This window comes from Ascaphus truei, chromosome 12, assembly GCF_040206685.1.
Source record: "Ascaphus truei isolate aAscTru1 chromosome 12, aAscTru1.hap1, whole genome shotgun sequence".
Classification (NCBI taxonomy): Eukaryota; Metazoa; Chordata; class Amphibia; order Anura; family Ascaphidae; genus Ascaphus; species Ascaphus truei.
The window spans coordinates 7,957,787-7,983,421 of NC_134494.1; the positions used below are offsets into that span (position 1 = coordinate 7,957,787).

At 43.3% G+C, this 25,635-nt stretch overlaps 1 protein-coding gene across 2 annotated transcripts in view; it reads left to right on the forward strand.

Annotated features, from left to right (window-relative positions):
• LOC142464337 (uncharacterized) overlaps nucleotides 1-1,885 on the forward strand; it is a 222,954-nt gene extending 221,069 nt beyond the window's left edge. For both annotated transcript variants that reach the window (XM_075567852.1, XM_075567853.1), the window contains exon 2: nucleotides 687-1,885. In XM_075567852.1, the coding sequence (XP_075423967.1) occupies nucleotides 913-1,656 (744 nt within the window). In that variant the 5' untranslated portion in view covers nucleotides 687-912 and the 3' untranslated portion in view covers nucleotides 1,657-1,885. The remainder of the gene's footprint in view (nucleotides 1-686) is intronic.
• Nucleotides 1,886-25,635: the final 23,750 nt, after the last annotated feature.

Sequence of the window (25,635 nt, forward strand, 5' to 3'; positions counted from 1 at the left end):
AAACTCTGTTTCAATCGGAGTAAAAGCCCCGTTTTCCTCCCGGCAAGCTTTAGAATAAAGCTGGCCGGGACAGTATCTGGCCCCTTGAGCCACTAAAGGGTTAATATATCACAAAGTACAACAAAAGTTATTTGATGAGAAAAAGTTCTGATCTACTATTGTATGTGCTCACTTTGTAATAAGTCATAACTACATAATATATATTATTTTTAACTGTGCATGCTATGTCTTGTATATAATGTATACCCTGTTCACTTATGTATCTATTTGTAACCATGTATTATTTGTCATTATACAGTAATCCTATGCTCAGGACATACTTGAAAACGAGAGGTAACTCTCAGTGAATTACTTCCTGGTAAAACATGTTATAAATAAATATAGAACAGAACAATATATGAAGAACATTGATAGAGGGAGTAGTGTGATTTCCATAACTGAGTGAGGAGGAAATATTTATTTCCACTTATGTCTCATAATTGTAAACTGATTCATTAGGGTGTTTCTTTGCCTTCTTCTGGGTAAATGTAAATATAACTAATATAACAATGTAATTTAAATTATATGATTCAGTATCTGGCACAAGTAGAATTTTATAAAGGTTGAACTCAATGAAAATGTGTCTTTCTCATACAAATGTACTTTGTTGCATTGCAATGTTTTATTAATACATTTTCTCACCACAGATGTATCTTCAGCCCATGACTGATCTGTGAGCAAGATTCAATATTAGAAATATCCCAAACATCATAAATTACAGGAAGTGTTAATGGATATAACAAGTCTGTATGAAAATTGGAACAAGATTACAAGAAATTCTACAGAGCATTCCTATCCATCAACAGCATTTGACTAAACTTACAGACACCACAATACCAGACAAGACAAGGAGAGAGTTTAAAGAGCAGAGACATGAATACCGTATTTCCCCCTTTAGGTTATGTTATGCAGCAAATAATCCATACAGGGAAGAAATCCTATAACTGCTCTGAATGTGCGAAAAGCTTCAGTCGGAAATCGCATCTTGTTACACATCAAAGAGTCCACACAGGGGTGAGACCCTATAACTGCTCCGAATGTGAGAAAAGCTTCAGTCAAAAATCAAATCTTGTTACACACCAAAGAATCCACACAGGGGTGACACCCTATAACTGCTCCGAATGTGGGAAAAGCTTCAGTGGTAAATCTGATCTAGTTACACACCAAATAATCCACACAGGTGTGACACCCTATAACTGCTCAGAATGTGGGAAAATCTTCAGTCAGAAATCGCGTCTTGTTACACACCACAGAATCCACACAGGGGTGACATCACCCTATAACTGCTCTGAATGTGGGAAAAGCTTCAGTGACAAATCTAGTCTTGTTACACACCAAAGACTCCACACAGGGGTGAAGCCTTATAACTGCGCTGAATGTGGGAAAAGCTACAGTCGGAAAACAAGTCTTGTTATACACCAAAGACTCCACACAGGGGAGAAGCCCTATAACTGCTCTGAATGTGGGAAAAGCTTCAATGAAAAATCTAATCTCGTTGCACACCAAAGAATCCACACAGGGGAGAAGCCTCATAACTGCTCTGAATGTGGGAAAAGCTTCAGTCAGAAATCAAATCTTGTTGGACACCAAATTATCCACAAAGGGATGACCCTATAACTGCTCTGAATGTGAGAAAGCTTCAGTCAAAAATCAAATCTTTTCAAACAAGAGATACTTACTGAGTACTTCACTTAGTGAAGTCTCCCTCTAACTATTAACTAAATATACAAAATACCATTAAAAAACAGGTAGCAGAATCTTGGTTGCTTAATGAAAATGTTGCCAATATGTTTGTCATTAATTCATAAAGCCTGAGGCAGTGCTGAAGGTACTTTTGACATTGAAACAGTTATCATAATCTTTTTTTACTTTGTGGTTTTGGTAACATATTTCTATCAACTTTTTCGTCTGTTTGAGGGCCATGGAAATCTCCTTATTCCCATATCCACGCTCCAGGAAATGGTTTTTCATATCCAGTAATGCTTGATCTAATTCCAGCGGATCACTAGTAATTCTTATTATGCGTAAAAATTGGGAGTATAGCAAACCTGTTTTCAAAGTACAGCTCAACCCCGTTATAGCGCGATCCGCTATAACGCGGATCCGCTTATAACGCAATTTGAGCATGGACCCCAAATATTTTTTTTTTTTGCGCACACACAGCAGATAGAGATGTGAGGAGCGCTCAAAAGCCAGGTAGAATATCCAATAACACCAAAACCACAATCAAAGGAGAATAATGTAATTCAAGATTAATAAGATTTATAGATAATATAGCCAGCAATTATGGGTACAAACCCCCTGAAGACAGGTGGTGGGAAGCAAGGAAAAGCCCCCACCATCAATCTCATTGGAGGATACCCCTGTAGCAAGAACCAATGATTACTCACGACTCCTGGTGTGGCTGGATGAATGTGCAGCTTCCAAGATGAGATAGTTGATATACAGTCATGTAAGGAGCGCACGATCCGGTAGGAGCAAGGAGAGGACCCCAGGTAACGAAAAAAATATAAATTTATTGAGTCATCAAGACATTAAAATCCAATGCGTTTCGAACGTGTTGGCGTTCTTTATCAAGGATAAACATACAATGAAACCCAGTCCTTATAAATACCCTTCCTACCTGTATCCCGTTTGCACCAAAATAATATCCATAATGACATCATGACGCCCGCGCATGCGCAATAGGTGCGAGCGCGAGCAACCAGGACGCCAGACGCAACCAATGGGCGGAAGTGGTGGCATGAAGGGAAATGAAGCTATAATATCTGAGGGCAAGAAGAGCCAATGGAAGCCCTTAAAGGACAAAAAAACATACCAATGTGAACAAATGTAAATAATAAACTTCTTCAAGCCTAAGGAAACGAAAAAGGAAGAAAGAAAAAGAAAAGAGAAAGAAGGAAAATGAGGGGGAAGGAAGAAGAAACAAGGGGGAGAAAGAGAATAAAAATAATAATAAAATAACCCATAACAAGAACTGAAAAGGTGACACCATGAAAAAAGCATATATAGTATGAAAACATAACAGTATATCAATAGACTAAAGAAACATGACAAAAAAATGATAATATAAAAAACATCAACATTAAAAACATGGTGCTATAACCTAACAGTACTAAGCGCTTGATGAATGATGATAAATCAGAATAACGTAATGTAACCTTATTGATATTATATACTAAATCATAATACCACAGGACGCTATGTCATGATAAATATATTAAAGAATTCAAAACATATATAAGAACTCCATAGATAGAAAAAACATGTTCTACATGCTGTATATTGAATATTAATAAAGATTAACCCAGAAAAGAAGGGGGGGGAGGGGATTATATTTATTTTTCGTTACCTGGGGTCCTCCCCTCGCTCCTACCGGATCGTGCGCTCCTTACATCACTGTATATCAACACACTCACAGCACACAGCACACACGCGCAGCACACACTGCACACACTCCCAGCAAACACACACTGCACACACTCACACCACACACTCACTACACACACTCATAGCACACTGCACACTCTTGGCACACTGCACACACATCACAGCACACAAAACGCACACTCAGACCCTCCCCTCTACCTTCCTACCTTTGGTGTCAGCTGCTGGGGGATTGGGGCTGGCGGGGGGAGGGATCGGGGCTGGCGGGGGGGAGGGATCGGGGCTGGCGGGGGGGAGGGATCGGGGCTGGCGGGGGGAGCGGGCTGGCTGGGGGGGTTGAGCGGGGCTGGCGGGGGGTTGATCGGAGCGGGGTTGGCAGGGGGCTGCGCGGAGCGGGGCTGGCTGGGGCGGTGGTTGATCGGAGCGGGGCTGGCTGGGGGGGTTGCTCTGAGCGGGGCTGGCTGGGGGGGTTGCTCGGAGCGGGACGGTTGCTCGGAGCGGGGCTGGCTGGGGGGCTTGATCGGAGCGAGGCTGGCTGGGGGGGGGTTGATCGGAGCGGGGCTGGCTGGGGGGGGTTGATCGGGGCTGGCTGGGGGGGTTGATCGGGGCTGGCTGGGGGGCTTGATCGGGGCTGGCTGGGGGACTTGATCGGAGCAGGGCTGGCTGGGGGGCTTGATCGAGGTGGGCTGGCTGGGGGGGTTGATCGGAGCGGGGCTGGCTGGGGGGCTTGATCGGAGCGGGGCTGGCTGTTGAATCAATGCCCTCATCGTGCTTAATATTAGTGTATAGGCTAGCTACGTCCATTGTTACAAGGATGGAATCCTCTGTTATCCCAGTTAGAGCGCCAATCTGATTGTTAAAGATACAATTGATTTTATTAAAGGTCTGCATCTCTGCGACTATTGGCTGCAGGAAAAAAATCTACAAACTGAGAAATGGGGTGAGTTAGTGATCCCCGTGCAGATATTATTGGTCTACATGGAGGTGATGTGATAGATTTGTGTATTTTTGGTAAAATGTATGTAACCGGAATAATCGGAAATGGCTGTTTTGAGGAACTTTCCCGTTTCCTCGGTGATCCATCTGTTTGTAATACCTATATCAATGTGTGAGGATTCGCCATCCTGGCGGTCGCACACCATCTCCTCACCTCAATAACCCTTCCGCGACGGACACCCAGGACACGCCATCTCGTGGCCCTGTTGTGCGCGCGGATCTTGTGCGGTCTGACTCCACCAGCGGGTTCTGACTCCACCCCCCGCTCTGGCGCACGACAGGTGCACTCGTCCAGCCTCCCCGCTGACGTGCGTTCTAAGCTCTGCCCCCGCTCTGATGATGGACGGGACCGGCGTGGGAGTGACGTGCATTCTAGGCTCAGCCCCCTGACCGCCGTGACGCGCGTGATCGGTTCCACCCCCATCCCTGATCTGGCTGCATCATTGGGCACACCTGTGTGCATCAGCAGCCTATTGGATTCTACTTCCTGGTTCCGCCCTGCCTGGCTATTGGAGGCCTTTCCTTTACTGTATATACCTTCCTGCTGCATACTCCCATTGCTGAGCATTGTCTAGTGTGATACCGTGCCTTGCTGCATTCCTTTTCCGTGATCTTGCCTTGCTGTGCCTGTTAACCTCTTGTTGCCTGACCCTGCTTATCTCCTTGGACTCCGCACCTCTCCTGATCCGGCTACGAGCGACCATTCTCCTGTCTCCAGTCCTGACCGTGGCTAAGTACTCCAACGATCCGATACTCTCCTATCCCGAATCTGACTGCGTACCCCGACGATCCGCAAATCTCCAATCCCGAACTTGGCTACGCACCCTGACGATCCTCTACTCTCCTGACCTGGCAAGTACTTACAACTATTCTCCCATCTATAAGTCTGACCTGGCTTGCACGACCACTCTACATCCTAGACGCGCCCGCATAGCTGTGGGTCGACGTTAACCAATTCCCTACCTCAGCACCGCGGTCGCGCTTCGTTTGTGGTGAGCTATGCGTTACACAATGATTGAATCAATTTCTTTTTTGAAATTAGTAGTAGGATCTGTAGTTAAGTTTATATTTTGAGGAAACCCCTAATTGTTTTAGAATTTCCTTACGGTAATACGTGTATGGCATCACCACAATGCCTCCACCTTTTGTTGACTGATCTAATGATCATCTCTGTGTTATTCTGCAGGGATTTGAGGGCTGAATTTTCGTCCTTAGTCAAATTAGAGAAACTGGTGGTATAATTTTTATCTTTTGTTCTGGTCTCTTTCTCAACCAGATTCATAAAAGTAAGAATACTATGGTTGTCTGTTTGTGGATCAAAAGTACTTGTTGGTTTAAAAAGATTAAGAGTGTTAGTGTTACTGCTAGTATCTGGTATTTTACTGAAAGTCTTTAAGTTTAAGCTTGCGGTTTAATTTATACAGATCAACCTCCCACCAAAATGGATCCTGTTTGTGAGTAAGAACAAATGATAAGACTTTGCTTATGAGACCTAATTCTGCTGCATTGACATATTAAACACTGCTGCATTGGACATATTAAACACTAACATTTTCTGTTGGTTGCCCTTGATTCCTCTGGTTTTTGTCTGCCGTGGCAGAAACCTGCTGCTTCCTACCCTCTCTCCTGATCTTCCCTCTGTGTCTGAATGTGTAGATGGGGGGTTGGGATGAGGAGGCTTGCCCTGTACTAAAAAAAGAACTGCTGGTGTGTAATCTGTGGTATACATCAGCGGTGCGAAAAGTGTGGGGCGGTGTTTACAGAGGTCCCCGCACGCTTCCCGAATGCATTTAAATTAATGCCGGGGTAGCTGCAGGGCCTCTGTAAACTTCTACTTACCTTGTTTCAGACGCTCCTGGTCACGCTGGTTCTGTTAACATTATACTTTTAATGAAGACGTTGCTTTTAATTAAACCTCAATTAGCAACATACAGTGTATTCAATTTGCATGTAAAATTACTAGTCTTTAAACATTTTAAATACCTACATTCTAATTATGAGAGAAATATGAATATTGTTTTCATTGGTTGGAAAATTATACTGTATGGAAGTTTTATCCAACTTTACCAGATTCAAAAATAGCACTAAAATTAGCAAAAGAGAACACCAGTTGAGTGCAATGTTATATTTTTCTTTAGCTGTATCAGAATTGTAAGGCAGGTTTGGACTTGTTTCACAGCCTGAAGACTGGTTAATAACTTCCTCCTCCTTCTGTATTCATTCCAGGTAGTTATTCCTTTTCAGATATTGTTTTGGAATCCGCTAATTCAGGACGTTTATGATAAAAAATAGATAATTCTTTTTTTTTTTTTTTTATCTTTTTACAACTGTAAATGTTTCTTGTTTGGCATTTTTATTAGTGTTTGGAAACCTACAGTATCTGTATTCATTTTATTTTCTGTATGCCTTTTTAAAATAAATAACAAATAAATAGTGTGTGTGTGTGTCGTAGTAGTAGAAGATGGTGACACTCTCTTATGTTTGGTGCCTTATAAGAAATCTTTGCAAGGTATAAAAGTCAAGTATAAAGCAAATTCTCCCAGGACGTAATGGTACCAGCACAGGACACAGACATAGAAAAAGAGGGATTGATCCCTTTTTTTTAAATTTCATTTTTCCTTATTTTTTGTATCCTTATTGGTTTTCATATTATAAAGGAATGTACCCTGGCAAAATGTCCATAAACCACATATAATTGAAAGGGCTAGTTGATAAATGAGGATGACACCTACCTGGCTCTTTCTATATTAGAATGTGTAGGAGACAGGCACAATGATTGGAGTTCAAGATTTCCTCTATAACTCTAATGGTTCAACAACTAAGCCCAATATAATGAATCAAAACTCAAAAGGGACTCACGTGTTTCTTTGCTGAGAGTCCTTTGAATGAATGGGTAGATATCTTCAGTCACTTGCAGGGTCCATCCGGTATGCTGATCCGCAAAAAAATAGAACCGGGAGAGAGCAAGGAAATGTTGTGACACACCACCATGATGAAAGGAGAGAGGGTGACTTACTTGAAAAACATCCAATTTATTGCATCATGTTTAAAAACGGAGGTACAAGGCTAACACCGACATATTTCGTACAAAGCGCGAATACCTTAACTTCTTTGAAATCTAGAGAGTCATGAATAAACTTTTTGTTTTCTCTTTAATTTCAGTCTTTCCATATTCAGTTTGTTTCATTTTTATTCCCTCAAAGTCAGGATGTTCATTCCATTCGTTCCATTCAATAGTTTGTCACTTTCCTCGGTGGTTTCAATATCAATAAGTAGTTTCATCAGATTTTTAGAGCAGTGGAGCAGAGTATTCTCCTATGATTTTAATGAAAGTTTCATCCAGGATTTCATGGAAGGGTGGTAGATTGGCCCTCAAGCCCCTCGGACCAAGTTCAAATTTGATGTTGTTTTCGAAGATTGTAACCTCCCACCAGATCCTGGTTTGTTGTCTGTATGTCCAATCAATGTGAAGCAGGGGAAGGGGGAGAGAAGGGAGGAGCGCCCGCATCAGCTAGAAGTAATGAGATTGTAATAAATGTAGTAAAACATCCCGTCCGGTGCAAAAAGGGATAAGGGGCCATAAACGAAAAAACAAACAAAAGGTTCACTCATGAATGCACTCAGACAGACCTGATGAAATATAATTAAAATCAATTGAATGAATAATAAAAATATATTTGTACAGAGGGGTGTGGTAAGAAGGTCCAAGACCACCCCCTAATGACATACCAAAAGAACTTCCACTTTAAGTCAGTAGGGAAGAAGACCTAAGAATACACTATGCATGGCCAAATGGTATATAGGCTACAGTGTGTAAGGGTCAATTCCGTCAGAAAAAAGTACCTGCATACAATGAAGCAGTACTATTATCTAAAAAACCATCAGTATAATAATATATCTACCGGTTCTGAATCTAAAGGAATATAATCCAAATAGCACAGAGTAAATACCAAAAAATGGCCGAAATAAAATGCAAGGCTAGTGTTATATAACGGTGTAGATGTATGACAGGCGTGTAGTCACTAACGTCAGCCAACTAAAATTCTGTGTGTGCGCACGGCCTTATAGAACGTGCCTAGGGTTGCCAGGTTGCTTGTCCAAAAATACTGGACACAATACTAGACCCCCACACCCCCCGAATACATATAAAAAATACCCCCGCGCCCCCCCCCCCCCCAATACATTATAAATTTCCCCCCACCTCCCCAATACAAAATATACCACCACCTCCCCCCATCATCACCACAGCTCATCCTGGCCCCCCATCATCTCCTCAGCTCATCCTGGCCCCCATCACTGCCCTATCTTATCTCCCCCCCCCCCGCCCATCATTTTCATCTCCCCAGGTTGGCCCCCATGCTCCATCTTATCCCCCCTCCCCATCATTTTTATCTCCCCAGGCTGGCCCCCATCTTATTACCCCCCCCATCCCCCCCATCATTTTTATCTCCCTAGGCTGGTCCCCATCTTATTACCCCCCCATCATTTTTACCTCCCCAGGCTGGCCCCCATGCCCCAATCCCCCACCCACACCCCAAAGAAAAAAATGTGTCCTTAGCTCACCTCTGACTCTGCCCCCACTGTTCACTCCTGTCTGCATCCTCATTAGTAGCTGCTGGCACAAGTGCAGGATGACTATCTCCGTGCTCGTAGTACCTGCTGCCTCAGACCAGCATGCATCCGCCGCGCATGCTACCCTCCACACGCGCTCTTCCCCTGCCCACACGGGCTCGCCCCACCCCTCACATGCGATCGCCACGTGGGACAACTAGAGATGGCACCTCGGAGCGGCAGGCACAAGGGACATTGATGAGGGAGGCCATGTGGGACAGTAGATGGTGGCCACGCTTGACATTGAGATTTAAAGATGGCGTTGGGGTAGGAGAGCACACAGCAAAATGTTTAAGCGGCGACCTACCCGCAAATTTTCAACCGGACAGGCATCAGAATTATCAGCCTGTCCGGTTGAAATCGCGGCGCCCCTCAAGCCAAGCCACAGCGCACCAGGGCGCCGCGGCGCACAGTTTGGGAACCACTGTGTTATAGGATTAAACTCAGTAACTAAAAAAGCTTGCTCTTCAAGAGCTAAAAAAAACAAAAGGCGACATACTGTTTCTCCAGGAGACTCACTTCAATTCGATGTCCCTCCCAAACACTTTCCAGAGGGTTTATCCACAGGCGTATTACGCGTCCTGCCCCACAAAAAAAAAGGGGTAGCTATCCTATTTAAACACACTGTCAAGTTCTCGCTGAAACAAGAGACTTCTGACCCAGAAGGTAGATATCTTATTTTACAAGGCACCCTGTCAGGAGTGGACATCACTCTTGCCAATATATATGCCCCGAACGAAGGCCAAGCCAAGTTCTTGAGAGATCTATGCGACCTCATAGCCCCCCAACCCCGAACTACATTACTGCTAGCAGGAGATCTAAACATGATAGTGGTCCCGGAACAGGATAGAACGAGCCCCACATCCCCGCTCCACAGAGAAAAACGCTAGAGAGTTTAGAAATATATTGAAGAAGTTCTCCTTGACAGACATTTGGAGGGCCCAGCACCAGGGCCAGCGGGACTATTTCTATTTTTCTCCCCCGCACCAGACCTACTCAAGGATTGACTATTTTCTGGGTACTAAAGATATCTTCCAGGCAAACTCCCAGTCAGACATAGGATCAATATCTTGGTCGGATCACGCTCCGGTCTCACTGTCACTCTCCCTCCCCTTTTATAGAACTAACCAATACAATTGGAAACTGAACGATTCTCTGTTAAACCAAATAGATGTAGATACAGATATCAAACAAAAAATCAGAGAATACTTCACGCTGAATAAGGGCTCCGTAGAGTCACCAGCAGTGTTATGGGAAGCCCATAAGGCTACAATCAGAGGGAATATCATTTCCATAGCATCTCATAAGAAAAAAATAAAGCAGAAACTCTACAACGAATTAGCAGACAGAGTTCAACTATTGGAACAAAAACATAAAACCAATCCCTCGAAAAAACTATTCAAATTACTAGATAAAACCATATCTGAATTAAAGCAGATCCAAATAGACGAGGTGGAGGGAGCGTTGTGGTGGACCAGGCAAAAATATTATGACAAAGGTAATAAAGCTGACCGACTATTAGCTTCCAAATTGCGAGGTATGAGAACCAAATCTCAAATAACAGTTATTCAGACAAAGTCAGGCACGAAAACATATTGTGAGACACAAATAGCAAACGAATTCTCAGATTTTTATACCAAACTATATAACCTAAATTTCCCAAAAAACAAACCCTCAAACGTGGAGGCTATCTCCAGATACCTGGAATCATGCAAAGTTCCGGAACTCTCGGAAAGTAACCTCCTAGAATTAAATAAAGAAATATCCCAGGAAGAATTACTAGATGCCATCTCCCAACTAAAACCCAGCAAAACGCCAGGCCAGGTTTGGTTCTCCAATCAGTACTACAAAAAATTTAAGATGGTCCTTGCCCCATATCTACTTGATGTGTTTAATGCGTTTCTGGAGGGAACAGCCATCCCACCATCTATGTCTAAAGCCAACTTAGCAATCATACCAAAGGAAGGGAGAGACCCACTACAGTGTGGTAATTACCGCCCCATAGCCCTCCTTAATTCGGACTTAAAACTTTTCAGTACAATTCTAGCAAATAGATTGACCCCCATACTTCCAAGCCTAATACTTATAGATCAAGTTGGGTTTATTTCCGGCAGACAAGCCTCAGACAATACTAGGAAAATTATTGACATAATCGACCATGTACATCTCTCATCCACAAAGGCTATCCTGTTGAGCCTGGATGCAGAAAAAGCATTCGACAGGATCAGGTGGGATTTCCTAGATCAAACACTAATTAAATATGGATTTTAAGGCCAATATTTGAAAGGGGCCAGAGCCCTGTATAAATCTCCCACGGCCGTAGTGAAACTCCCAGGAGGAGACTCAAACCCTATAAACATAAAGAATGGTACTCGACAGGGATGCCCCTTGTCTCCGCTTCTAATTGCTCTCTCCATCGAACCCTTGGCATCAACAATTAGAGACGAAAAAAACATAAATGGAATTGAAATTGGAGAGACAAATTATAAAATATCCCTCTTTGCTGACGACATTATCCTGACTCTCGCCAACCCCTTGATCTCACTCCCGAACTTACACTCACAACTAGACAAATTCAGCAAAATCTCGGGATATAAAATTAACATGGATAAGTCGGAAGCATTGAACCTATCTTTACCAGATCCCGAGGCTAAATTACTGCAAGCAAACTTTAAATATAAGTGGAGCTCCACAAAGATCAAATACCTAGGAATACAGATAACAAGGGAGTATAATTTGTTGTACAAACACAACTACCCACCCTTATTCGAGAGGCTAAAAAAAGACCTCCAGAGATGGAATGAATACCAGATATCTTGGTTAGGAAGAATAGCCACGGTCAAAATGAATATCCTGCCAAGGCTCCTGTATTACTTCCAGACTCTCCCAATAGACATCCCAATGCCTGAGCTTAAAAATATGCAAAATAGAATTTTCCAATTTATCTGTCAAAATAAAAGACCCAGGGTAGCTAGATCTATTCTGCTAGCTACAAAAGATTGAGGAGGCTTGGCAGTCCCGGATATCATTAAATACTATTTGGCGGCCCAACTCAAGCAAGCAATAATGTGGAATAATGACCCAAATACAAGTTGTTGGGTGGGAATAGAGTCTACCTACTCGAGACCTCTCTCTCTCCCGGCCACTATGTGGACTGAGAGGGGAAGAGAGACCTTCTCGGAAAACATTAAAACTGGGAGCAATGAAATGTACATGGCGGATATGGTCTAGAAATAAGGATAAATATGGTCTTACTGCCGGCCCAACATTATTAACTCCTATATTCAATAACCCTGAATTTCCCCTAGGCTGGCTCCCACAGGGACTCAATAAATTCAAGACGTTAAAGCTGATGGTAGCTGACGACTTTGTAGACAAAGGTAAAATTTTACCACTCCAGGCTCTGGAGAAAAAAAATCAAATTGTGAATATACCAGTGTTTGGTTTCCTCCAGATCAGGCACTACCTGCAATCAGTCTCCAAAGATTCGGCATTCCAACCTTTAACAAATTTTGAAAGACTGTGTAGGAAAGGATATTACTGTAAAGGGCTGATTTCGGAGATATATGTGGGTCTGGCGCGATCAGCAGGTTGTTCCCAACATAGCTACATGCTCAAATGGGCAGAAGATTTGAACATAGAGATCGATAGAGAAGACTGGGAGGATATTTGGGAGGCAGCCTCAAAAACATTAATCTGCACCACTATTAAAGAGAATATTTACAAAATCCTATTTCATTGGTACCTAACCCCGAGCAGGCTGAGCCAGATCTTCCCCGGGTTCCCGGATTTGTGCTGGAGGGGATGCGGGCAAAAAGGAGATATGGCTCATATCTGGTGGAATTGTCCAAAAATTCAGGTATTCTGGGTCATGATTCAGACATTGATCCGAGAGTACCTGGGGGTGGGAGTTGAGGTGGAACCGCTGACCATGGTGATGGCCAAACCAATTGATGATTTAGAAACGGCGTAAAGCAAAATGATAATACATGTGCTTACGGCAGCCCGCTGCGCTATTGCGGCGGCCAGGAAAAAGGTAAATGCGCCCTCTAGGCAGACGATGCTACGAAGATTAAGGGAAATAAAGATAATGGAAATCCTTTCAGCGCAGTTGAGCCAAAAAATGGACAAATTTCACAAAATCTGGGAGATATGGCCTGGTAACTAATTACCCCATAGGGACAAATACAGAGAGACTAGACAATCGGGCTCTTCCCCCTCCCTCCCCTCCTCCCCCCCATCTTTTTCTTCTCTCTTCTGCTCTTCTCTTTTCTTTGCTAATACTATGAGAGACACACACGGAAGGGGCTGCTTCCCTAACACAACCTGAGATATGGAGACAGACCACAACAGCACAAAGACCGTGTTAAAGCAAATATTTTATTTAAGCAGTGATAACAGACTGTCAATGCTTTCTGTAGTATTCACAATTGTTAATGCTTGAACAATATCCGTGTACCAATGTTGAATACATGTTGTGTCTCTCCAAAACAATAAAAAAATTGCAACAAAAAAAGAAAAAGACCTCACTGAAGGTTGAAACGTCATGTTGTTCTGACACAATAAATTCTTTGTAAAATAAAAAAATAAAAATACAGGGAAGTGATCAACAGCGGAGAGGTCCTTTTAACCTCACACAGTTTTTAAATCATGCACAATCATGTACCCTGTCGGATATACTAGAAAAGTTTTCTCACAACCCAGGGGGAGCATAGAGGGAGAAAAAATAACAAAACACAACGATCTAAGTGCAGACAATACTGATGAGTGAATTAACTCAATTGTAATCTTGGCTCCTATGTGCAGCCTACTCACAGAATTAAAGTGGTATTAGGGCAACATCAGATAGCTTGGATGTGCGGGCAGCGGGAGCGCCGAAGGGAGAGAAACACCCAGGCTACTGCAGTATCTTCAGACCCGCGTGGGCAGCGGGAGCGCCGGAGGTAGGGGGGGAGAAACACCCCGGCTACTACAGTATGTTCCGACCCGTGCGGGCAGCGGGAGCGCCGGAGAGAGGGGGAAGGATGTATCAGTGTATACAGTTGTAGGAGGAACGCACACGGAGGTATGCAAAGGAGACTTGTTATGGTGAAATTAAATAAGGCTTTTATTGCGCCTGTTTCCTTAACATCAGAAAACCATCCAAACAAGGGGTCAAACAAAGCTTCTATTCACTTGTGAGTATTTCTAGTGAAACCTATGCAGTCCACAACTCCCTTTAGATAAGCATGTCTCCCAGCCCCAAACATATATCTTGATATGAGCAGATATACCAAAAAGTCTTATAAAAGAAAGTCTTATCTGTCTCTCTGGTAGCTGTAGTGGGGAAGGCTTCTCTCTTTCCTGGGATGCTGCCTTTTCTCAGGTTCTGTCAGTATTCAGGTGTAGAGGTGTTTTCCCCTGTGTCTTGCAAGCAGCTCTGCTATTTTCTTCTGGCAGGCTCAAGACATCTGTCCCCATGGTCAATCTCACAATTTGTGAGACTCAGGTACAATCTCTCTTCCTGTCTCAAAAGACAGGCTTTTCTAAGAAGCTAATCAGGCAGGTGGTGTTGGATAATTGACTACCAGCAGTTAACCACCACACTGCTGGATTAGGGGCACATTTCCTGAACAGGGATAACTCCCCTGTTACATACCTCCCCTGTTTGTGGGAAGCTCGGGCTTGCCACGGCCAAAGCCCATTCTTCCACTCTCATTCGAGATATCTCTGTGACTTGAATGAGAGTGGATGGAGGAAGAGAACCCTCAGTCCCACTGGGATTGGAGCCCTTTCTCCAGTTTATTTGTGTCTCCTCCTGAAGGTGCTTGAGATCAGCACTCTTCAGTCGCTCGAGGAGGACTTTTTCCAAGTATAGTATTTTTGCTATGTGCGCGGTCATGAGATTTCCCTCGCGTCGGGTGGTCGTTTTATTGCCGGTAGACTTTATGGCAGCAGTTGCAGAGCGTTTAAAAACAGCCCTTTGAGTTTTCTGCTCTTGAAGCTGTCTCTCTGCACTTTTTCCACTTAATGGAGTTGCTAGTTCAGCCTCTTTGGGATTAAGTTGCAAATCCATATCCACTTCCAGAGAATGTCCCATCTTTTCAGCTTCATCAGCTAAGGATTCTTCTGGTTTTGATTCAGCATGTGTACCTTCTTTTGTTGCATGTTGAGTGGCTGAAGGTTTTGCTAGTGCTTGTTTAAGTGGTTCAAATTTTGCAACCTTGTTTTTCAGATGAGCGGTATTCCCAGCTCTCACTGTACCCTTGTCTTCATGGGATTTTGTGGCTGTGGGATACGGACGCTTAGTCAGGGTCAATACTTGTCCTTGTAGAACTGTAATCTCATCCGTGAGAAATCCCTGTTTTTTGAGTGCGTCTTGCAAGTCTCTTCTCAGGGAATTTATCTGTACACTTTGTTTTTTCTGAGCTTGCGTCAACATTTTCACTGCATTGTGAAGCATTATGAATTTCTTTGCTCGGGCCACAGTTACTTGTTTCAGTTTCTGGACCTTCTTGTGCTCCCTTTTGTGCCGAGTCACCTGGGTTCTAAGCTTGGCCTCTATCGATGCTTTGGTGAGGCTCAGGGTAGCCTTCAGTTTCTCATGCTGCTTTGCGGGGACATACTGGGTAATCAGACGTTCCTGCAGCACCTGTATTTCTTTAACAGCCTGCAGATTGTCTTCCTGCAGAGTTCGCTGCTTCTTCTCGGACATCTGGAGGTGCGTACGCAGACCTTGCAGTTGGTTCTGCAGTCGGTGCTCTGCTTCAAACTTCTCACCTTCCAACAGTCTATTTATTTCTTTAAGCTCGTGCAGCTTTTCATTCTTTTCCTTGACGTCTTCTGTCAAATGAAAATTTTCTTCTTTCAGTTTTAAGTTTTCTCTTTTTAATCTTAAATTTTCTCCTTTTTCAGTCTCTGTATTATTCAGGGCCTCCTTGCAGTCCTCCTTCCATTTACGCACATCTGCTTTGAGATTGACAGTCTCCTGGCGTGAGACTTCCTTCTCTAGGTTGAGGGTCTGAAGCTCCTTCTGAGAGACTTTTAGATCTGTATTAAGATTGACAATAGTTTCTTTAGAAATGTCCAGCTCCTCAGTGAGACTATGTAGTTCCTTTCTGGAGACTTCCAGGTCTATGCGGCAGCTGTTGGTCTCATGATGTGAGGCATCCAGTGCTCTGCGGAGTGTCTGAACCTCTTTCTGAAAAACGTCCACGCGAAGAGTGTGAACCTCTTGCTGAAAGACTGTCATCTGCTTCAGTGCCTCCTCATACTTCCGCTTCAGCCTAGTCATCATATTATCAGATTGGCTCTGCTTTTCATCCATGGCGGAAATAGTAGCGTTTGCAGTATCTAGCTCAGTCTTGAGATCGTCCAATTCTGTCCTGGCCAAAGAGTACATTGTGAGCACATCTTTCTGTAGCTTCATAGAAAAAAGGTAAGGTGCAAAACAGCGCTAATGATATTGATTGAAATTAAATAAATGTTCAGGCAGCCAGGTGGATGACTGGTAGTACAACCAGTCAGGGAAGCAAAATGAGAAAAAAGGTTAAACCGGCGCCAAAGGGGGGTAAATACCAGACCAGTGGAGGGTGTGACAGTCCAAATACAGTCCTTGGGATGCTGAATAGTGATGATTTCAACTCAGCAGTGTATATGTGGAAAAAGAAAAGAAAAAGATAATGGTGCAGTTACTGCACCATTATCTTTTTCTTTTCTTTTTCCACATATACACTGCTGAGTTGAAATCATCACTATTCAGCATCCCAAGGACTGTATTTGGACTGTCACACCCTCCACTGGTCTGGTATTTACCCCCCTTTGGCGCCGGTTTAACCTTTTTTCTCATCTTTCTGTAGCTTCATGTTATTTTCCCGGAGCCGATCACAGTCACGCCTGGCAACCTCCAGGGCATCCCCAGAGCTGGTCAAGGGATCGTCACTCACCGGTTCCGGCTCCGCTTCCCTGGGATGGTTGGTTGAGGATTTCTCACTATTAGCACCGGACAGACACTTCTTTGGGGTACACGACTTCTGCCTTGGGCCCTCTGGATATTCGGTCATCCGCGGGACGAATTCTCCATTTTCTCTAGGCTGCAGGGCATTTCGGACCCCCTTTTCCTCCGCAAGATCTGCAGATGTGTCTGTTCCTTCCATGGTAAGTGAAGAACCACTTTTCTTTTTCGCCTTTTTGTTTTGGATGACACCGTCCCCTCAGGGATACTGGGGTCTCCATCTTCATTTGAAATTTTAGCAGCGTCACTGGATTCACCTGGCTTTTCTTGCAACTGTAATAGCTGACAGAAATATAAGGTGATCCACTGCTCCCGCTCTTTCTCCTGCCGATCATATTCGTCATCATAGGGAGCAGTTTTTTCGGTTCGTACCGAGTTCAGGCACCCCCACCATTCTTGGGGTGTTTTGTGGGTGTGACTCGGATTGGGTTCCCCATAAGAGATGTCTTCCTCCTCATTGGACTGGAAGGGCCACTCTTCCGTGGGGTAGGGTTCATTACAGGAACGCTGCATCTTGTCCTCCATTTTGGGGCTATCAGGTGTAATTTTCTTCCTGACCTCAGGAGGCGCTATTGCAGCTGTTGCCACTGTATTTGCTAGAACCCCCAATTGTGGTAGTCCTACAGGTGGGCATATTTTGCTTGTAAAGGTCGTAGCTCTCACAGGCATCTCTGTAGACTTTTTCTTTCTCTTGGGTAAGTTTTACAATATCAGCAGTACTGTGCACGCATTTTCTCTCATTAGGTATATGGGATGTGCAGTTGCTAGGTAAAAACTTCTGTTTGCTTTACACCATTTACTTGCTAGGTGCAATCCCTCTGCTTCAGCCAAATAATGTGGCTTTCTGCTTGAGTTCAGTCTCAACTTTGGGTATTATGGCATTCACTATTCACAATTTGGGATACCTTTTACACAGCTCAGCAATTCCTTTTCCCCAGTAGGGCAATTTTACCCTCAGCACTTGTTTACTGAAAATCCCCCTGCTTCCGCACAGTCTTGCATCAATTTTCACACTTTTCTGCATATACTCCATTCACAACTGGTAGTCCTATGTGGTGTGGCAGCCTTTACTTGCAGAATCAGTACCGCTCGTGTGTCACCATCTGTATTCACTGCTTCAGCGAAACATTTGAAAACAACAAACTCCTATCCCTTTTAAGGGATAACTTACTTCTTGAACCCTGACTACAGCTGGAAGGAAAAACCCCTATTTCAATGACCATATTACACTTTATTTGTGATAGGCAAATAAGGTTTACCTGCTTCAGCACGGTCTCTCTCTCTCCTCTTGGAATCGGGGAAAAGAGTCCATCTATGGCTTTGTAAGTTTCAGTGCAATGTAGATTTCCTGCCTGGGTGTGTATCACTTTAATTCTGGTCTCCGCTGCATGAGATCCTTCAATTATGTTGCTCAGGCTGTTTGTAGGCAAAAAGCACCAAAACATTTCACAGGCAAACTCCGGGCCCCTTTTAACTTCAAGGACCACCTCTCATCCCACTTCTGACGACCATATGTAGGAGGAACGCGCACGGAGGTATGCAAGGGAGACTTGTTATGGTGAAATTAAATAAGGCTTTTATTGCGCCTGTTTCCTTAACATCAGAAAACCATCCAAACAAGGGGTCAAACAAAGCTTCTATTCACTTGTGAGTATTTCTAGTGAAACCTATGCAGTCCACAACTCCCTTTAGATAAGCATGTCTCCCAGCCCCAAACATATATCTTGATATGAGCAGATATACCAAAAAGTCTTATAAAAGAAAGTCTTATCTGTCTCTCTGGTAGCTGTAGTGGGGAAGGCTTCTCTCTTTCCTGGGATGCTGCCTTTTCTCAGGTTCTGTCAGTATTCAGGTGTAGAGGTGTTTTCCCCTGTGTCTTGCAAGCAGCTCTGCTATTTTCTTCTGGCAGGCTCAAGACATCTGTCCCCATGGTCAATCTCACAATTTGTGAGACTCGGGTACAATCTCTCTTCCTGTCTCAAAAGACAGGCTTTTCTAAGAAGCTAATCAGGCAGGTGGTGTTGGATAATTGACTACCAGCAGTTAACCACCACACTGCTGGATTAGGGGCACATTTCCTGAACAGGGATAACTCCCCTGTTACATACCTCCCCTGTTTGTGGGAAGCTCGGGCTTGCCACGGCCAAAGCCCATTCTTCCACTCTCATTCGAGATATCTCTGACTTGAATGAGAGTTAATGGAGGAAGAGAACCCTCAGTCCCACTGGGATTGGAGCCCTTTCTCCAGTTTATTCGTGTCTCCTCCCGAAGGTGCTTGAGATCAGCACTCCTCAGTCGCTCGAGGAGGACTTTTTCCAAGTATAGTATTTTTGCTATGTGCGCGGTCATGAGATTTCCCTCGCGTCGGGTGGTCGTTTTATTGCCGGTAGACTTTATGGCAGCAGTTGCAGAGCGTTTAAAAACAGCCCTTTGAGTTTTCCGCTCTTGAAGCTGTCTCTCTGCACTTTTTCCACTTAATGGAGTTGCTAGTTCAGCCTCTTTGGGATTAAGTTGCAAATCCATATCCACTTCCAGAGAATGTCCCATCTTTTCAGCTTCATCAGCTAAGGATATTGGATAATTGACTACCAGCAGTTAACCACCACACTGCTGGATTAGAGGCACATTTCCTGAACAGGGATAACTCCCCTGTTACAACAGTATATAAATATTTAAAGTGCATTAAATTCCCCCCACCTCAAGCATCTGTCCAAACTCCTCCATGACCGGATCAGTGCAGGTCTTGTCAATTACAGGAGCTGACACAATTATACAGGAGGATATATAGAGGAGGAGTAGCAGCAGCAGCAGCAGACGTGCGCGCACTCACATCCCCTCCCTCCCCCCCCCATTACTTATCCATGCAGAGAAGGAAGGGCAGTTTGAAGTCCTGGAAACTCCATCCCGCGTCACAGCCAATCAGCTAGGATTATTTCTTTTTCGAGCAGGGCATTTTTATTTTTTTTTCGAGCAGGGGATTTTTTTTCTGCAGAGCAGGGGAAAGGTTACTTGCCACGAGCCAATATCCGATCGCAGCTGGCAAGTTGGCGACCGGGTTTGTCGAGCACTGTATATATATATATATATATATATATATATATATATATATATATATATATATATATATATATATATATATATATATATATATATATATATATACACTGGCGACACACTTTATTCGAGCTCGGCTAGTCCCACGAATTCGGGTATACCCGGGTGTATTGAGGTTTGTGACTGTTTTCTGCCCGAGTGCATTGAGGTATTTTCCAGGCAGGGATTGAAGCATTTTATTCCCGCTGGCTGCAATACTGCACAGTATATATATATATACTGCATTACAATTCATGAATTTATGCCATCTGGTAGACACGCGAAGCATTGCAGCCTATTAAATCCTAATCATTATCATTTAACAGATCAGCCGCCCGTCAGCCAGGCATGAACCCAGGCTGGGAAGGCAAACGCAACGGTGCTTGTCAGAGGTGAGGAGCGGCGCATTCCAGGTATCTGCCAGGTACATACTGGGTATTTGCTCGAATAAAGTGTGTCGGTGCAGTATATATTGTCGCGGCAAAACAAATGCATTGCCACCATCGCGTTAGCTTATAGTAGAAGCGAGGCGATGGCTTGGTCGCGATCGCTGGAAGTCAAGTAAATTTTATTTTTCCAACGACTGCAGCATGATGTAATACTATATGTACTGGCTCTGCTCAACCAACCTCACACTGAAGAGACCCACAAGGTTGTAACAGTCTGTGAGTGGGTTTACTGGCTTTGCATCTCATCTCAGGTTTTGTTTAGAAGCTGTGTTTAAAGCAGCATGCATTGGCTTAAGGGTTGTTCATGTAATGTGAGCTTGAGACAATAGGTGGCACTGTGTGCTCATTTACATGTCATTTCCGAGAATCCCTTGCTGCAGTGGAAGTGCTGTATGCTGGGTGATAATGGTGAGAGGCGGGTTGCAGACCTGTCTAAGACATGCAAATGAGCATACAGCAATATTTCCATTTGCTATATGCTTTACTGTGGAGGGTTTTTGTCACTTTTTTTACCCACCATAACTTTAATAATATATATATACTCCAACTAACAGATATTGCAGCAGTCAAATCACTTATTCAATCTTTGAAAATGAATAAGAAGCCAGCAATATATATTAAAAAAAAATATATAGCCTCTGGCAGTGCTAAAGGGCAGGTATACTATGTGGACACAAAAAAAGAGAAAAGAGAAAAGAGAAAAGAGAAAGGAAAAGCCCTAGAAAAACCACTCAAATAATTCAAAATAAGATGGATTTTATTGATAACACAGAAAAAAACAAAAAGTGAGTACAATTAAGTTAAAAAACGAAAACCACAAATCCAACCCCTCTAAATCAAATTTTAAAACTCTTTTGGAAGCCAGGCTAGAACTAAAAAAAATTACAATTATAGTATATAGTATAAAAAGGTGTTGATAAACCTGCTCTCCCGTGACACCCTCATACACCAAACTCCGAAGCCCTTTCGAAGTACTTAGCGTCCTGCAATCTCCCACAATTTTCAGAACTAGAAAAACGAATCTGAATAGCAAGATCACACAAATAGAACTGGCAAATGTGATCGAAAATCTTAAATCAAATAAATCTCCAGGTTTTGATGGTCTGCCAAATATCTACTACAATTTTTTTTTCACGAGTCTCACTCCAACACTCTTAGAAATGTTTAACTCATTTCTGGGAGGTCGGGAGATTCCGACAAACATGTCAAATGCAAATCTGTCACCCACCTCCGGTGTGACAGCTACCTACCTATCTCTCTGTTGAATTCGGGCATTAAAATCTACAGCACAAAACTCGCCAACAGACTAAACCCAATCCTGCCAAGACTTATTAATATAGACCAGGTTGGCTTTATAACTGGCAGGCAAGTATCAGATAATAGAAAAAAGAAGAATTGTGCTACAGTATACAGTATAAACCAATTGTTTAAGGATATACATATACCACCGTTGGTAAAGAATTTGTCTAAACACTCCATGCAGCTGGCTCAGACTCTCACCCAGAGAAAAAAGTCACAATTGGATAGCAAAAAACGATCTACAGCACACAGAAGAGAAGAAAACAAAACATAGTGTAATCTGGAAACACTAGATATACATTCCTGCTGTAAAGAATGCACTTACAAGATATAAGGTCAATTAGGGCAAAAATAGATGATCTCAGGTTGATGAATTGAATTCACACTTCCAATCTTCTTATATACTGGTAGAGCTCCCAGATAATATATGATCAGAAGGGATAAGGAAAGGAAAAAAGAGAGAGAGAGAGACAGCGCTCTCAAGTACAAAACAATTTATTATACTAAAAACAGCAAGGATAGTATCTGCAACGAGGCAGCCCCACTCTGGTTCCCTCCTGCAAGAGATACTCTCACCACCTCCTGAACGTCTGAAATACAAAATAGTGGGATTCCCGGCGCTATGACTGCACTTTACCCTTGTCCATAGAATTGTCCAGAGGATTCCACAGTCCTCTTGAAAGTTGATGACGAAAAAGACACAAGGAAACTGCTGCTGACTTGCAACTGTGTGGTTCTCCTAATGATAAACACACAAAGAAAAACACACCATTGCGCAGTATCAAGCACTGGGCTATGACCCTAATGGACAGATGGCAGTGCCTACTTACAAGACAATTTCTTGGTGCATACAGTTGAGAGAATCTGTTCTTTTCCTCGACCTCATGGATCCCACGTGTTGCCGCCACTTGATCAGTCTCTCCAACTGGTTCCCAACAATGTTCTGTTTGTTCCCAAGGAGAAAAATGATAATGGGGAAAATAGTGCAGACTGCTAAAAAAGTGTGTTTATTAAAAAGACATGTAGCCAAAAGCTCACTCACATGGCTTGGGCTATGATAAAACAATTTCAATGTGCCGTCCGCAGCATGTGGAACGGGTGCTGTGTATACCGCAATGGGCCCCGAGCACTCTCACTGCTCACAGTTCCAAATCCGGCGGGTCTCGCTGACGTCACACGACGCGACACAGGAACCCTCCTTGCCGACAGATACTGTAACTCCTCCTTTCAAACGCATTTCGTGACGTGGAGACCGTCACTTCCTCAGTGTTTTCTATAGAGTTTAATGATGGAATGGATATCACGCCATTTTTAAAGAAATAATATATTATATGCTGGCATTTCTGGTTGCACCAGAGTAATAGGCATATGTTATCACTGTTCACTTGGAAATACATTCACTCCTATGGTAATGCTCCTAACCAAGGAGAGACACCCTTAGGATTGAATTTTTATTTTCATTTTTAATTAGCCAACAGTTCTTTTAAGGAGTATTTACATATAAACCTAGGGGATGTTGAGGCTGCTATTCTCAATAAAGATTGATGTAATTTCATAATTTCTGGAAGATTGGCCACAACTTTATGATTATGATTATAGAATCTATGTGAGGGGTATATATACCAGTGCGCCTGTGTTAGTGATGTCACACCCCGATAAAGCACTCCCATGCAAAACGCGTAGAGGTCATCACTATTACGTCATCACGCATCCAGTGGTTGGAACCTCCTGGTCAGCTGCTCGGAAGTGTGAGCGGAGGTTCTCCCCCATCTTGAACGCCTCAGCAGTGGATCAGATGTTGAGCTTTTAGTCTGCATCTCCCCTCTTTCCGAGTGCTGCGAGCTGTTGTCCGGGACTCATTGCATTGGGTCCCATCTGTATTCGACCTTTGGACTGATCAGCTCTCACCTGGGGATTGTGAGGAGCTTGCTTTTATTCTTATCTCATGTGAGTTGTGATATATGTTTGTGTGTTTTAAATACACCTATTTTGCCATTCACTCTGGTGCACTGTTCTCCCTCCCCTCCCTCCCCCTCTCCTTCTCAAAAAGAGAAAAAAAAACAGCGCAAAGGAATATTTTGAACAAAGTGTATAAAGACAAATGAATGTAATGCATAGGACTAAGGAAATAAGCAGCTCAAACAAAGATTTTCCAACTCTAAAACAACAATAATACCAAAACATCTCTTCAAGACACACCCCTGATGGAAGTCAGGACCTGGTCTGACGACACGAGTAGGGTTTTGGTCATTCTAATTACTCATCAGCTGTTGAGGACTCCCTGCTAGGCATTCACTGTGGTACGGGAGATGGAGACCAGAGGAGACACAAAGTTGCGGTATGTTACATCTTGGATTACAGAGCTGAAGCAAGGCATCCAGTGCTCGTGGAATCAGCTGCTCATTTTAAAGGAGTGTGAAGTCCTTGTGTAGTTAAAGTACACGGATGGACTAGGGTTTGGCTGCGCGGTTATCCCTCCCTTCTCTCACCCTTCCCCCCCGTTCCATCATTCATTGGTGAGTAACCAAATTCAGGGATGTATTTCCGGATCGGCAAAATTGCAGTTTCCTTGCATTAGGATGATTACCAGGGTAAACTATGCAGAAAACCCAAACAGTGCATCTAAACCTTCAACACAAGTAAATGTCCAATAGAAATGTATAGCAGTAACTGGGTATATAAGGCAGCAGTTCCTCTTGCCCAACAATTGTAGGAATATATATGCAGTGAGTTGAAAAAGTCACAATAACTTGATTGAAGTATGCAATCTGAGTAAGTAAGTAGACATGAACTTAGTAACACTACTCACTGTCTTCCTTGTAGGCAGAGTGATATGTATAGGTATGTAGGAGCTCAAATGCTTGGTCCCATCATTTGTCCATATAGAGGTAGACAGGTGGGGGGATATATATACGTTAAAGGTGCAGTACTCGATCTTAGCATAAATTTGACTTAATAATGCCTGAGGGTATGGGACAAACGTATTATAACTTTTCCTCCTCCTTGGGATAGCCCATAAGAAAGGAATGAGTACTCACTGTATCCCTTAGTGTCCACAGGCGTGCAGCCTAATCCAAAGTCCAAAGATATCCAAGAGTAATTGTGTGTAGGCGCACAGCAAACAATCGGAAAAGGAATTGTGACTAAAGCGCTAAAGTATAAATAACTAATTTGTGATAATACAAATAGTGATACAAAACCCTTTACATAAAGGTAGGCTGCCTAGTACCTACTGTCTAGTACAAACAGAATAAGATATAAAACAAAAAATAAACCTGGCGCCAAATGTTCCAAATGGAAAGTCCTGTGATCCTCAGTGAATCTGCACAAATGCTTGACAGGCCATGAAACGAGAAAAAAGAAAACAAATACAAATCATAGTGTATACTGCTGGGTAACGTCAGTCTACACTATACAACATATACACAAAGACTCCTAGTGAACAAACTAAAAATAACATTTATTATAAAATGAACTCTGTCATAAAAGATCGCAATAAGGCAATGAAGAGCAGCTGGTCATCCGGTGATGGTAAAAATCAAAACCATACTTACGAAAAGCAAGGTGATAACAAGCGATGTAATAAGAGTGTCCTCTCGGCGTCAGGGAAGTGTCCTGGCAGAGTTAGCACTCTGCATTGCTGGTACTCTCGCCCGAACTCCCTTCTAGCATGCACAGGAACGTGCCAGTGGTGGAAGTAGTTGCAGTGGCGCAGTGGCGCAGTGGCGCAAGGTTTATTTTTTGTTTTATGTCTTATTCTGTCTGTAC